The sequence below is a fragment of the Haplochromis burtoni genome, unplaced genomic scaffold (assembly GCF_018398535.1).
Source record: "Haplochromis burtoni strain Fernald_Lab_line unplaced genomic scaffold, NCSU_Asbu1 Contig_121, whole genome shotgun sequence".
Taxonomy (NCBI): Eukaryota; Metazoa; Chordata; class Actinopteri; order Cichliformes; family Cichlidae; genus Haplochromis; species Haplochromis burtoni.
Window position 1 is genome coordinate 100,496 of NW_024582482.1, and position 15,475 is coordinate 115,970.

Here is a 15,475-nt window from a genome sequence, read left to right on the forward strand (position 1 = left end):
CACTTGGTTATAAAGATTTTATGTTATTACCTAAAACTACACAGCAGGTAATCTGTCAGGTGAAACATTCAGCTGACTGACGGTCCTCACAGAGGACAGACCTCCAACTGATTCACCACATCTGATGGGAGCGGACGCTCTTTAGTCTGGAAGAGAAAACAAACACACAGACAGTGAAGAAGACGGTTCGAGGTGCTTTGCATACGACACTAGATTCAGTGTTTAAAAATAAAAGCATCTGTTTACTAAACATAAACACAACACAGACACTGATTTATTACCCCTCTAAGAGATCTGATAGATAAAAATGATATCAGAATCAGAAGAGCAGATGAAAACAAACTATGTTCTTAATTGAACGCAGTGCGTTTCTGTCGGTGAGCGATGGATTACAGATTTAAAACATTTTGGTGGAAACAAAAAAAAAGAGAAAAACTCTAAATATTGTTAATAATGATTGTTTTGCATACACAGCTTCCGACTTACATCAGCACTATAACAAACTAATTTCCAAGTGTCTCCCACTCCATCAGGGTCATCTTTCGATGCTCTGACAGGTGACCTCTGACCTTTTTAGCAGCTCGTCTGTCGACACCTGTCCGTCTTCACCTTCCTGCTCGCCGGCTCCTCCTCCTTGCTCTTCTTCGGCTGCTTCTTTGTGCTTGTGCTTCTTGTGTTTCTTCTTCTGTAAAGAAAAAAGAAGTCACAGCTTCAGCGTGAGGAAGGAGCCATTTTATCTGATCTGATCCTTATTCTTCGTTTTCTACCTTCTTTTCCTTCTTGTGTTTGTAATGCTTCTTTTTCTTGTGTTTCTTCTCTTTGCTCTTCTTGCCCGTTTTAACCTCCTTGATTGGAGGGCACATGGAGGCGGCGCCCCCTCTGACTAAACACAGGAACAACAGGCAGAGGTTATTAATCCTCCAGCAACGCTTTTACAAAGCAGGATGCACTTAATGAAGTAGAAGCAGAAGAGAAGCAGTGAAAGCGTCGATGAACAGACGCTCTAGTTCTACACACTGAATGTGGATCGATTCACACGAATGTAACCCAGCGGAGCTGATCACAGAGAGATTGATGTATCTATAAAAACAATGTCCACGCAAGGGAAACCACGTGACTGGGTCACGGTGAATAAACTTGAATTGTCTGTTGTTGATCTGGTGGGTGACACTCACTCAGAGCAGCCGAGGGAGGCGGCAGCTTCGGCCCAAACTCCTCCTCTTCCTGTTCGGAGGCCTGAGTGGAAACTGCTGGTTTTGAAGGAGCAGAGAGCAAAAGAGTTAACAGAGTTACGCTCGCCAGGGACGTGAGATTAGAGGAAAGGTTAAGGTGATTCAGCAAACTCAGAGTACCTGCTTGGTGACTGGAGGAGGCGGTGGCTGAGGAGGAGGCGGTGGCGGTGGCTGAGGAGGAGGCGGTGGCTGAGGAGGAGGCGGTGGCTGAGGAGGAGGAGGGGATGCTGAAGAGGTTCAGTGGCTCCGAGTCCACTTTTCCTTCATCCTCCTTTGTCACCTTTTCTTCCTCCTCATCGCTGCTCTCCCCCTCTGATGAAGAGGAGGACTTCTCATCAGAGGAGCTGGCAAAGATGGCCTTAAACAGATCCATGGGAGGCCTGCTCTCCTCTTCCTCCTCCTCCTCTTCTTCTTCACCTTCTTTCTTCTGCTCTGAGCTCTGCTGCTCTGATGACTTTATCTGTAGAAGGAAGGATAAACTCTTTAGATTTAAGGACTTCCTCGCCTGCTGGTTTGGACACTTTGCTCTTTCACTACCTCCGGTTTGCTTCCTGGAGCCTGATCGCTGCTGCTGATTGAGGCAGGTAAAGCAGGCGTGGGGGTGTGCTCCACTTTGGTCTCGGTCTGGTTGCGTGCAGCACTGAGAAGCTCACCCAGCGGGTCCTCCTTCTTCTTCTCCACCTTCTGCTCAGAGACATCCCACCTGGACTTCTTCCCGGATTCTGGAGGTTTTGGAGGTGCTGAAGAGAAACAATGAGCTTAATCTGTGAGCACAAGCACTGTGGTGTTAAACGGAAACTAAGAAAACATCAAATTTGTGTTAAGGCTACAAAGAAACTTAAATTCACAGAGGAAAAACTAAACGGAAAGAAAGTATTTAATAAAAGCAATCACTTCAGTTTTCCTGTCTTCACTTTTTTATCCTAAATAAATCCTGATTGGTCAACAAACCTCAGTCTGAGGAACAGCAGATTTAACCCTTAAAACATTGAAATAAATTCTTACATAACTCTTCAGTCACACTGAGATATTCTTTGATAAAAATGAGTTCGGATCAGTTTTCATCTACTTGAGTTTTAAAAACACATTTAACTTTCATTTGTGCTGAAAAAAAAAATCTGTCTACTTTACTGAGGTTTAGTGTGACTGTGACAGGGCAGGATGTGATAAAGCTGCTGCAGTCAGAAACATTTACTCGCTTTGGCTCATCGATGTGTAAATGGAGCTTGGGAGCTCGCTCACGTCTCGCTGTCAAAGCTAACTCTGCTTAACTGCTTCGTGCACTGACAGCTGCTCGTGTGGCCGACAGAAACAAGCCAAGCAGGCAAAAGTTGATACTGAAGGTCTGATCTTCCCTCTCAGCACACCTGGGAACATCTTTTATGTTTAAAATAATACCGAGCATTGTTACAGGTGGGTGCTGTGGGTGGCAGTAAAGACAACATGGATTCAAACAAGCTTTTAAGTTAAAGAAACAAGAAAAGGGCTTAAAGTTCTCTTACAGAATATTCTACTGCTTGCCTGTTAAAACTCTTTAGCGCCTCCTGTGTGTGAATGAAGTTACCTGCAGCCTCTCTGCTCTCAGTCACAGTCAGGAAATTGAAGACTGAAAACTTGTCTCTCTTCACTTTGGGCAGACCCACAATGCCGGACCTGCAGGACCAATCACAGTGAGACTTTAGCTCAGCAGAGTTTGGATTTAACCTCGACGTTCTGTTTAGAGCCGATTCAGATCTGTGTGCCGTACCCGGGGTAGGGGTCGGGCACGTTGAATCTTTTGCAGAGCAGTTTGTCAGGATACCACTCGAACGTTTCTCTGGTCAGTTTTCCAAACATCTTCATCTTTACTGCAGACTGTTTGTCATCCAGGTCTCCCTGACAACCAAAAGAAAGCATCAGTGACTCCTGAGCTTACCTGCAGTGTAGGGGTGTGGTTTTTACAGCACCAGGTGGCGTCCTACCTCTTGGTCCTGGCTGACCTCCACGCTGTCATCGTCCTCCTGGTCTTTGGCTCTGGTGAAGCGGGAGGACAGCGAGGAGGAGGTGGGCCGGTACAAGATAGAAGCTCGGACAAACTCCTCCCTCTCCCGGCTGCGCTCCCACTCTGTCATTCCCGGGTCTAGACTCTGCTCCAGAGCGTCTGAGGGACACACAGAAGATTTTTACATTTTAATATCCAGGCGGTCTCTAATGTGGGAGCTTTAATCCAGCGTCTGTGTTAGCCAGTAATCACATATACGCACGTGCTCAGACACGTAGGAGCATTAACCCTCTGGGGTCCAGGGTATAATTGGCCATTTTTGACTACTTTTGATTTTACTTCTATATTTCACCGTTAAAAACTGTTTATCTTGCCTTGTTTGGTATCATTATTTTCAGCACAACCTCAAATATCTGAAATTTGAGTTATTTTTTCATTTTGGCAAACTATATTAGAACAAATGATCTAAATTCAGGCAAAAAATTCAAAATCCGAGTAGAAAAAAGTTATTTTTTACTGTAAAACCCACAAACATGTTTAACGAATCATTTTCATAACTTGAAATGCAAATAGAAATTGTACATTTCTAAAAAATTATGCACAAGTTTTGCAAACAACAAAGTTATATGGTACTATTCACCTAAAAATGCAGCCAAGGCCTCGGGCGTTTATATAACCATTTAAATCTATTTACAGAACAATCAGCTGTGCTGCATCGAATAAGAAGACACAAATTATTTGTGCCGGTCCAAAAAAATAGTTTGTGTTCAGTATAAGACAGAGGAGAACAGCACCGGCCTAAACCTGCAGGTCTGACAGCAGGAGGAGCATCAGTCCTGTTTTCCATGTGGGAACAGCGTTTACACTGGAATCTGCCTTTGGTGGCGTTTTTGAAGCAAATGTGACATTCAGCAGTATGACTGACACACAATACAAAACAATAACTACACAACACACTAACTACAGCCTCCAAACACGCTAAACGTCACTAATGTCTCACATATGAAAACTCGCTCTCTCTCACAGGTGTCACTCCTAAATCTTCCCCTTCTCCCTAAGCAACCAAGTGCCCCATGTTACCATATCATTTTTTTGATTGGCTGACATGGTAAACTAACATCAAATAGGGAAGGAGTGTTTTTTCTTTCTTCACTCGTAAGCGGAGAGTGTTTGCGAGCTCTGTCTGTAGAAAACGCCGTTTTTACCGTTCTTCCTGCTGTAAACGCCGCTGTTTTGTTCAGAAAAAAACATCGCGTGTATTTTTTATCATAACTCTGGTTTTACGTGGCCCACCGACACAATTCAAAAACTGGTATATAGTTTGATATACCTTTCGACCCAAGTTGAAATGGCGACTCAGAGTCGCTGCATCTTGTAGCTGTGACATCTTAAATTGGTCATGTGATTTTGACGCATTCGTCGACCCCAGAGGGTTAATGATGGTTTTTGTGGTTTAACTAAAACTGTACCAACTATATCAAAGGATCCTGCAGTGCATGATGAGACCTGCAGGGCGGAGCCTCGTACCATTGTCTCCCTGCTTGAGACGGCTCAGGTAGAGTTCGTAGCGTGCCTGCTTGCTGGGGTTTTTCTCAAATGGTTTGAAGGTCTGTGACGATGTTTGGATGCCTCTCCACGCTGCCAGAGCCTCCTGCTGGAGGCCGGAGGAGGCAGGCAGCACTTGTGCCGACTTCCCTGATGTCTGCGAGGCATGACCGGAGACGGGGGTGGAGGTTTTGGCCGAGGGCGGGTTAGAGGAGTTGCGGAAGCTGAGCAGGCGCTGCCTGTCCTCGGGCCTCAGCAGCTCCATGACCGAACTGGGACCTGATCGGGATGAAGTTGGGAAAACATCACCAGCAGCATTAACGCACTCGCCATCAGAATGGGACACGATGTCCTGATTATCCTACATTTTTAATTAATCTAGAAAAACTACATATAGTTTCAACCTTTTTTGATTTTCCTCATTTGTTGTTTTTTGCACTTCTGTGATTGCTTCATTTTTCAGCCATCTCTTACCTTGCAGGGCGTCCTCTCCCAGCAGCGCCCTCCTCTGGCCAGAGTCCAGCTGGTGGCGTCCTGCTTGCTGGGGCTCCTCTTTGACCATGTGGCCTTTGGACACCCGGAGAGCCTCGGCCAACGCGGGGCTGACCCCGGAAAGATGCGAAACATCGACCGAAGGACGGAAATGATGGACTGGACGATAATCGCGAGGCAGACAGGGAGGCGGGAAGATCTACAGAGAGATACAGAAACATGAGGGGTGTGTCCAGGTACCGATGAGGACACGTGATCAGATATTTTGAAGCTCCTCACTGTTTTTTCCTCGAGGGGTTTCTGTGCCAGAGTGAATCCTTCCAGGATTTTGCCGAGGTACGAAGCATCTTTACTTCTGACTGGAAGCAAAAAAAAATCCAAATAATTTTCCATCTTACTTCATGAATGCTTTCATTTCAGTTTTTCATCGACAAGAGAGAGACATTATTCTTTAATAATTAAAAAAACTAAAAAATACGGCTCTCAAAATGCCTGGAACGTTCCAGGTTTCCCCAGGAAGCATTACCTTTCTTCTTAGTGTACTGCTGCGGGGCCGTCCAGCCGTACAGGCTGTCGCCCGGCTCCTCTTCTCCCAGGATTGTGTCGTATCTGGACATGGAGTCTCTGTGGTACACGTCTTCATCGTCATCCTCTAACGCACCCACGCCAAAGGCCTGCAGGTCAAAGGTCAGCAGCCAAACACTTTGTATTTAAAAAAGACAACCAAAAACACTTCTGGGTTTTGTGGGCTCACCTGTCCGACCACTCCTCCTCTCCTCGAGCTGCTCTTTGTGTCTCCGAACAGGCGATTCCTCGTCTCAGACTGAGGTTTAAACAGATCGATGTGTTCAGCCGTGCCGTGACCCAGCAACGCCAGGCTTGGGTCCAGACCGCGGTACCCCAAACCCTGAACTCCCAACCTAGGGTTGAAGTCCACCGGAGTTACATCCTTCGGGGCAAAGGTCACGTTCTCTGGAGCAAACTCCTCATCGTCATCCTGATGAGGCAGAGATTTCATGCACGCACAGGTGAAAATATGCAGCATGCATTATGAATTTCAGATTCAGTTTAGATCGTCCTCCATCAGGTTCTGTGTTAAAATATTCTGTCTAAGCAGCCGCACTCACCTCCGATTCCTCCGAACCAGCAGGGGGCAGCGTGCAGCCGTAAACTTTACCTCCACCGTCTGTCAGGAGGACAAAGTGTCAGTATTTACACATTATAACTAACACCAGACAGATACAGGATTCATGCTGAAATGAAACACAGCATAAGGGGAAGTAGGAAAAACAGAATTAAAAAAACCGGCATCAAACATCAAAGCTGCTGCGAATCTTCACTTGAGACGCTGAGTGGACTGATTCAGCATTTCATTTTTTCAAGTTCTGGTTTTAAATGATCCAAGACACCAAAGCTAACTCCACCTCCTCATCGGCAGCCTCAGAGTGAATGTGCTCACATGGTTTTTACTGACAGTTTATTCTGTGTGAAAAGAAACCAAAGACGGGAAAAAGCTTCAAGTTTCCGAACTCACATGAATCAGATCACAGTGAGCAAACTACAGGTGTGAAAACGCTCTAAGTCAAGTGTCACAGGGATTATTTTACCCTTTACAAACTCCTGAATTTCTCTTATTGGTCAAGCAACCTTGTGCCTGTAAAGATGACACGCTTACCCATCTGCTGCCTGCGAGCTTTCCTCTTCACACGAGGCCCGACGCCCTGACCTTCCTTCCAGCCCATCTTCATCAGCAGCTCCACCCCGATGGAAGACCTGAGAGACAAAACAAACACACCTCAGAGCAAATTCACTCTGCAAACTGTTAAAGAGGGAAGGATGGTGCTGCAGAAGCAGGCTGCTGGGACACAGTTGGTGGGATGTGGGTGTGGCAGCAGTTACCTGGCAGGTGCGATCAGCTCCTCCAGCAGCGTGTCTCCGGGGATCAGAGCCGCCTGAGCGCTGATGGCTCTCGCCTTCTCTCCGGCCTCGTCTCTGCGGCTGGACGAGAACTCCTGACTGGTGGTGATCTCTCTGGGAGCGATGCCGTGTTCGCTGAAATCCTGACAAACACCAACAACGATGTGCATCAGCTCCACTAAACCTGAACCTCAAACCTCCTCACGTCTCTTCTGAAACATGTTCTGCATACTGGAAAGACCAAGCACTCAAACGCTGCAGCGTAAAAGCTATAAAATCAGCTTTAGATGATTTCCAGACATCAGACAGCTGCTCTGACAGAAGCGTATAAAATGTTATTTGATATTTTAGGGTATTTGATGTTATTTGGATAAAGTCCCAGATTTTCTTTTACATGTGAATAAAAAACCTTCCCCTCTCTCTGGGTGGTTGTACCTCCTCGTCCATGAAATCTTCTGGCCTGGCATGGTGTTTCTCAGCTTTCTGTTGCCGTGACGACACAAAGGCTGACGGGGTCCAGCCTAAAAAGACACGGGGACGCCAAATGGCAAGATATGGAATCAAAATTAAAATGCTTGAGCTGAAAAAACGGTTCCACTGTTTGCAGAACAACATCTGCGACGGACACCAGCATCGCAACATGGGAGAAAAGTGGAGGACAAAAAAGAGAAAACAACACGCAGCTACAAAGCAGCCAGGTCTGCTCTAAAGCCAACTTCAAAATCAGAGGCTGGACTGAACCAAACACCGTTAGCTTTACGATGAGGGGACACCACCTCCCCTTACACGTCTGCATGCAGCGCTCCATAAATATCACATTAACTAAAATATGTGTGAACTCTACAGGAGGTGTCTCACCTTCTTTTGAGCCGACAGTGTTGAAGTATCCGGCTGAAAAGCCTCCAGTGAACGCTCCGTGGAACCTCTTATATCGTCCCTTCTCATCTTTGACTGTCTGATCGTGGAGCGGGACGGGCTTCTTCAGCGGCTCGTCTGTGAAAACACGGCAATTTTTAAATGGTAAACATTGAACTGTGAAAACATTTAAAATTGTTGTCAATTCTGTACAAAACAGAGGTCGTAGTAAACTATAAGGATTTGGAAGTAATTTATTGCTGATTTATACACTGGTCAAAAATGAAGCAAAGGCAACAACAAGACAACCCCCCAAAAAGCAGATGAGGGCACAGTCCATTGCTCTCTCCTTTAATCTCCTCTTTCTTTTGCTAGCGTCACCGATGATCACCACTCGTCACTGCTGGCAGCCTGAGATGGTGTCCGTATCCTATTTGGGTTGCACAGGTAGTCCAGCTCCTCCAGGATGGCTCCTCCATGTGTATCATCTTTGTCTCAAGAATGTGGAGGAGATACCAGGAGATGGAGCCGTAGAAGGTCATCACCCAAGATCGGCATCTGCTCCTTTGTGTGAGGAGCAGGATGAGCTCTGCTATAAGATGACCTTCAGCTGGTTACCCGTTTGCATGTTTCTGACCAAACAGTCAGAAAAAGACTTCATGACGGTGGCTGGAAGGTCCAATATCCTTCAGTGGGACCCGCGCTCACAGCCCAGCACCATGCAGAACCAGCGGGTCCACCGCCGGAGCCCAGGGTAGGCTCACACTGCGCTATAAGTTAACCACTACATCAGAGTCTGTGTAATACAATTTATTTTTTCCTCCAACTAGTAACGACATTTACTGATATTCTTCTTTTTGTTTTCCCGCATTAAATACACTAAAAATAATCTACATCCTGTAACGATATTTAAGACACGCAATGTCGCACAAAGCCACAGTATAGTCTTTACCGCAGTAAGTACACAAATCACACTGCAGCTTCAGATTTGAAGGGGAAAAAATAAATGGCAGCTTTCTCTACAACTTTGAGGCCGAACTGAAGACCTGATAGTGCTGAAACTTTAGAGATGAGAAATGGCACTGTATTCAGTAGTTATGTTCAACTACTTTAATCAGCAACATTAACATAAAGGATTTTTGAATGAGGTCTGGGTTTCAAACTAGGAGGCTATGATTGCGCTTAGCTAGCTGCTCGTTAGCTGAACTCAGTGAAGTAGCGCTGCGAACGGCGCAGCTAGTAACGCTTTGCTTTAAACACCTGGGAGATTTTTTAAATGCAAGTAAACAGATGACCGAGATCATAAAATTCACCCCACCTTCTTCCAAAGGTTCCAAAGGAGTCCCGTAAGTCACAAAATCTTCATCGCTGTCGCTGTCGGACGCCATGATTTATTTTTCACTCCGTTTACGGTATCCGCAAAAGGACAAACTTTGTGAAGTGTACTTTAGCGCTTCACAAGAACAGTAGGGGAAAATAGCGACACCTTGCGTTAGCTACAAATAACTACATCAACTGTAACTACATTCACTCAAACTTTAGTAAAATATTTATGTGAGACACTTTCCCTGTTGTGAGGATATCTATGCAGATATAGCTTGCCTTAAAATCAACAAATCAACAATTGTAAATATTTCATATAATTCATTTAAGGTAAGATAAGGCATATTGAAACATATACTTATTATTAAAATAAAGTCTAAAATCTTAAAGTCTAACAAAATAACAGAATAAATGATGGCTTACCTATTACTAGTTTGTGTTATTATGAGTTATTTATAAGGACTTAAAGTCGTTAGTGTGAGACAAACTTTTACAGTGACAACGTTTTTTCTTCTAGTTCACTATGATTCTGTTTCTTTACTGGAAATAAATATTCCTGTCTGAAATGTCATTAGTGTGTTTAATGAAGAAGGTGGTTTCTCCCTTGTTTGCTATTAAGTGCTTGTTTTAGTTGTCTTTTCTTCTTGTTTGGTTTGTTGATAAAACAACCAGATTTATTGTTTCTTACTGAACTGTGTAATTTCCTCTGCAGCCTCGGAGGAGCTGAAGTGTTGGCTATCGAATGTCCATCCAAAGCTCACAGCAGTTTGTCATTTGTTTTCTTTGAGCCTGAAATCACTCACACCCCCTCAGTGATCCATAAAACCCCACGCTCTTGACAAAAGCCAAACGCCTGGCTCAGCAGAAAGCCAAGACCCTGTAAAGATCCAAATCTGAGACCCCCACGTCTCTGCACAGAAAACACAGAGCCTCCCTGCTCTTTGTAACCCGACCGAACTGCTAAACTTCAGGGGGTTTAAACTAACTGAATCTGGACGGCGCTCAGGGTGGGGGACCACAGGGTCAGTTTGGTGGTGAAATCTGTGGGCAGGATGAAGCTGTGTGGACTCAGAACCATGACGGCGCAGGAACAGCCACAAAAGAACCAGGTTATCAGAAAAGAGCCCGGACAGAGGTAGAGCCGGGACACCAGAGTTATAACAGTTTTGTTCCCTGTTGTTATTTTATATTTCATTTTCAATACAGTTTAGTTTCAGTTATTTTTCAGTTCTTCTAGTTTTTTAATCATGAGCAGTATATTTGACTAGGAAATGCTGAACATGGACTTTACAATATGAACACAGAACTTTAAAGGCAAGATACTCAAAGTCAACAAATTCTTTACCAAAACCACCAAACGGACTAAAATTAGAACATTTTTTCAATTTGAGTTTGACACAATATCTTTGTGTCCATGTGTCCATCCATCCTCATCTGCTTATCAAATTCAGAGTTGTGGGGTGAGGTGGGGGCGTGTGGACCCTCTTCCAGCTGCCATAGGCCGAGAGGTGGGGTACACCCTGTACAGGTCACCAGTCTGTCGGAGAGATAGCTTTTAATCCATTTTTTTGTCAGTTTTTACTGAGGTTGAGTGAACTATAATGAATAATTGAACGAACTATGCTTGGATAAGAATTATCATATAAAAAAAATAAACTTTTAACCTGACCTTGAATAGTTTTGGAGACCTCAGCCTGTTGACTTAACGAGTCCCTTCCTCCTTTTGGCCACTAGGTGTCAGTGTCTGCCTGCAGATCACGGGTTTGTCTCACAGCTGGGTTTACTCTGCACGCTCACATTAAAATAACTGACAGAAATATATATTTGTATAATTTAGACTTTCACTTGCAGGATGAACTTGTAAATGTGATGCATTAACAGGTCAGAGATGGAAAATCCACACGAGGAGGCACCGCGTCGAGGCACCAAGGTTACACTCCCCAAAAGTCTGATGATCAGTGAGGGAAAAGTTGTTCCTATCTCCAGAAGACAGATACAAACATTAACCATGGCTTCATAGTTTTCCAAGATAACGGCTTCAATATGCATAATAAAATTAAAAGATTGTTATTGTTTGTTTATGCGCTGTTTTTCCTCCCTTGGTTGCTAAGACTTTGCAGGACATTTCTTGAAAAGCCAGAAATCTTTGCAGATATCTCACCATGTGGCTGCTCCTCATAAATCGTTGCATATGTTCATAAAAGTAGATCCGTAGAGTTGTGGTTCACACATTTGCTTAACAAGTGTCCCTGGTTTGATCTCGGCAGGAGACACAAGTCCCTCGGGATTGGAATCACTTCATTCAGATCTACCTGCTGTGATGACCCTTTGTGAAAAAAGTAACTTTAATTAAACTGTGTACAAACATTTAACATGCAGATGTAAAGTGAGCATAGACTGCATGTGAAAGATGGACGTGTCTGCCACTTCTGCAAAATGACGCCAGTGCATAACTGTCCAAATCATGCATTCTTTCTAATCTCCAACAGGGGGCGACTCCTCTGGTTGCACAGAGTGACTGTATGAGAAAACGACCCTCAGCTCCTTCCCTCACTCACACTTTCCTGATAACTATATATATATATGTGCTGACGTTTGATTGAGGGTTTATGTGTCTGATCTGTTTGTCGTTGAACAGCTATGAATGAAGTAGTTTTGGATGCAGCTGCACACTTTTGTTCGGGAAGACTGTGGAGCTCGAGTCTGACGCTGTTTCTGCTGTTCTGTGGTGGAACAGTCGATGAGGGCAGCTTAAGTAAGAGAAGCAGGTCTCATTATGAGGCAGGCTGACCAGCAGCACAGCCTGCAGAAGTTTCATCATGAGTCTCTTTGACAGTTTCAACAATAGCTGCACGTCATCGCCTCCACAAAGAGGCCTGTTGGAATAGCCTGCAGTAGCTTTAGTCACTTTGAGTTAAAAATGGAGTAGGCACCATGTTTTAGGTGTCAGTGGACAAAAAAACCACAACAATTTCTCAGCATGCTGTTAAGGAAGTGGTCGGAGAAGGAACTACGCTTCTGCACCTCCTTGTGACTGTGTTCGTGCTTTAGAAAATCTCACCTGTGACTGGAGACTTTGGTTAGTCACTGTTGTTTGAAGCCGGATAAAGAAGGTCTGCATAGAACGATACGATGGCATGCACGTGTGTCTAGAACAGAGCTGCAGGATCTACTTTCAGTAGAGTTTTCTGTATTTCTGAGGGACACGTTTACATGATCCACCATCTGAAGACTTGATCTGAACCCGTGAACAGTTTGAACTCTGTCAGCCAGATATGATACTGTGTGAAATGGAACAATATGAGTTGTTACACCAGAATGAAGGAAGGTCTCTTTGTTGTAAAGCACCGGATTTTTAAAAAAAATAATCATTCTTGTATTTGGATGATTGTTTGCTGCACTCGAATTTTCATTCTTTCATTTCTTTCCCTTCTTTGTGTGCTTTTAGGGTCAGTAGGGTCATGCAAAAACTGCATGGTCAAATGTAACTGAACCACCTTTTCAGTTATTAACTGGTGCATGTGCAAGAAAGAATTTTGGACTGTTATATATTTTTCGCTTACTGGTCTTGGTGACGTCTGTGCTCTCTGCACTGGCGTTCTTTGCTGTTCTGCTGCTCCGTGCTGTCTAAATTTCATTGCTCTTCTAAACAAAGGAAGTTTGGTGGAGTTACATACTGCTGTTTGTCACAGCTGCTGGTGTCCCCAGTTTAAGGTTTCCTTCAGTATCTGTACCTGCAGCACTGGGTTTAGGCAACAATCAGATGGATCTGTCACTCCCATTTCTTGTAAAGGACTCCTTCACTTTTAACCTCACTGGTTAAACGTGTTTTCTTCAGGACGCAGGGTTAAAGATGTGAAAAGGGAATGTTTGAACCCAAATCACCTTTTTTGAAAAAAACAAAACAAAACAAAACGTAGATTTCAAGGACATCTTGTGCATAACTTGCCAGAAGCATCTTAGGGCGCACTCACACTAGGTTCTGTGTCTTTATACTATTAGAAGTGAATTAGAAAGGGATGCCTATAAAGCACAGTTAGGTCAATAAGTTTATGCATACTTAATCATGACCAGCAATTGCAGTACAGGCTTACCACCTCGACTTCTGACCTGTGGTATGAAGCGACCATATGCAAACACAAACATGCTTGTGGATGGTACGGCACACCTGATACGAGTGCACCCGACGCCCCGCAATAGAGGTTTGTTTGCTAAAAGCAACCTTCAGACTTTACATCAGAACCTTCCCTACAGAAACATTACGTAATGCGTGCGATTCATAATACAGAATGCATCTGGTCATCGTTTGATAGGTTGCAACATCACCGGCTGGTGTTGTGACAAAATTAGTCTGTGGTGGCAAAATAAGCAAACCACAGGGAGACTTTTCTGCAAGGTTGTAGTAACCTTCTAGAACAACACAAATACTGTGCAAACCCGTCATTTTTATACAGAGAGTGCAGAATTATTAGGCAAATGAGTATTTTGTCCACATCATCCTCTTCATGCATGTTGTCTTACTCCAAGCTGTATAGGCTCGAAAGCCTACTACCAATTAAGCATATTAGGTGATGTGCATCTCTGTAATGAGAAGGGGTGTGGTCTAATGACATCAACACCCTATATCAGGTGTGCATAATTATTAGGCAACGTCCTTTCCTTTGGCAAAATGGGTCAAAAGAAGGACTTGACAGGCTCAGAAAAGTCAAAAATAGTGAGATATCTTGCAGAGGGATGCAGCAGTCTCAAAATTGCAAAGCTTCTGAAGCGTGATCATCGAACAATCAAGCGTTTCATTCAAAATAGTCAACAGGGTCGCAAGAAGCGTGTGGAAAAACCAAGGCGCAAAATAACTGCCCATGAACTGAGAAAAGTCAAGCGTGCAGCTGCCAAGATGCCACTTGCCACCAGTTTGGCCATATTTCAGAGCTGCAACATCACTGGAGTGCCCAAAAGCACAAGGTGTGCAATACTCAGAGACATGGCCAAGGTAAGAAAGGCTGAAAGACGACCACCACTGAACAAGACACACAAGCTGAAACGTCAAGACTGGGCCAAGAAATATCTCAAGACTGGTTTTTCTAAGGTTTTATGGACTGATGAAATGAGAGTGAGTCTTGATGGGCCAGATGGATGGGCCCGTGGCTGGATTGGTAAAGGGCAGAGAGCTCCAGTCCGACTCAGACGCCAGCAAGGTGGAGGTGGAGTACTGGTTTGGGCTGGTATCATCAAAGATGAGCTTGTGGGGCCTTTTCGGGTTGAGGATGGAGTCAAGCTCAACTCCCAGTCCTACTGCCAGTTTCTGGAAGACACCTTCTTCAAGCAGTGGTACAGGAAGAAGTCTGCATCCTTCAAGAAAAACATGATTTTCATGCAGGACAATGCTCCATCACACGCGTCCAAGTACTCCACAGCGTGGCTGGCAAGAAAGGGTATAAAAGAAGAAAAACTAATGACATGGCCTCCTTGTTCACCTGATCTGAACCCCATTGAGAACCTGTGGTCCATCATCAAATGTGAGATTTACAAGGAGGGAAAACAGTACACCTCTCTGAACAGTGTCTGGGAGGCTGTGGTTGCTGCTGCACGCAATGTTGATGGTGAACAGATCAAAACACTGACAGAATCCATGGATGGCAGGCTTTTGAGTGTCCTTGCAAAGAAAGGTGGCTATATTGGTCGCTGATTTGTTTTTGTTTTGTTTTTGAATGTCAGAAATGTATATTTGTGAATGTGGAGATGTTATATTGGTTTCACTGGTAAAAATAAATAATTGAAATGGGTATATATTTGTTTTTTGTTAAGTTGCCTAATAATTATGCACAGTAATAGTCACCTGCACACACAGATATCCCCCTAAAATAGCTAAAACTAAAAACAAACTAAAAACTACTTCCAAAAACATTCAGCTTTGATATTAATGAGTTTTTTGGGTTCATTGAGAACATGGTTGTTGTTCAATAATAAAATTATTCCTCAAAAATACAACTTGCCTAATAATTCTGCACTCCCTGTATAACTGGCTGGAAAAATGGGAAGAAGGTGCTGTGATTTATTGAAACATGTACATACGTACACAGAGATACGGTATGGAAGGCAAAAATGACTCTCGCAAGCTTAGAAGTTAAAA

The 15,475-nt window shown here is 44.1% G+C and overlaps 1 protein-coding gene across 2 annotated transcripts; it reads right to left on the reverse strand.

The window, feature by feature from the left end:
• Positions 1–3: 3 nt before the first annotated feature.
• Positions 4–9,441, reverse strand: gpatch1 (G patch domain containing 1). 2 transcript variants are annotated; one of them, XM_014335799.2, is made up of 20 exons: positions 9,341–9,441; positions 8,026–8,160; positions 7,603–7,688; positions 7,150–7,310; positions 6,926–7,023; positions 6,378–6,436; positions 6,005–6,247; positions 5,777–5,924; positions 5,530–5,609; positions 5,233–5,449; positions 4,741–5,037; positions 3,194–3,372; positions 2,980–3,107; positions 2,797–2,885; positions 1,770–1,972; positions 1,353–1,692; positions 1,176–1,250; positions 768–883; positions 570–685; positions 4–146 (listed from the first exon to the last, which is right to left on the reverse strand). In XM_014335799.2, the coding sequence occupies exons 1-20, from the start codon at positions 9,408–9,410 to the stop codon at positions 113–115; spliced, it is 2,874 nt and encodes a 957-aa protein (XP_014191285.1). In that variant the 5' UTR covers positions 9,411–9,441; the 3' UTR covers positions 4–112. The 2 variants fall into 2 exon arrangements, with proteins under 2 accessions (XP_014191285.1, XP_014191286.1); XM_014335800.2 differs by having other exon boundaries at positions 1,176–1,247; positions 9,341–9,433.
• Between the last annotated feature and the right edge of the window lie 6,034 nt (positions 9,442–15,475).

Coding starts and splice junctions, on each gene's coding strand:
- gpatch1 (XM_014335799.2), bottom strand. CDS start 9,410: ATGGCGTCCGACAGCGACAGCGATGAAGATTTTGTGACTTACGGGACT. Junction 8,161..9,340: donor TTTGGAACCTTTGGAAGAAG/GTGGGGTGAATT, acceptor GTGTTTTCACAG/ACGAGCCGCTGAAGAAGCCC. Junction 1,693..1,769: donor CTCCAGGAAGCAAACCGGAG/GTAGTGAAAGAG, acceptor TTCCTTCTACAG/ATAAAGTCATCAGAGCAGCA.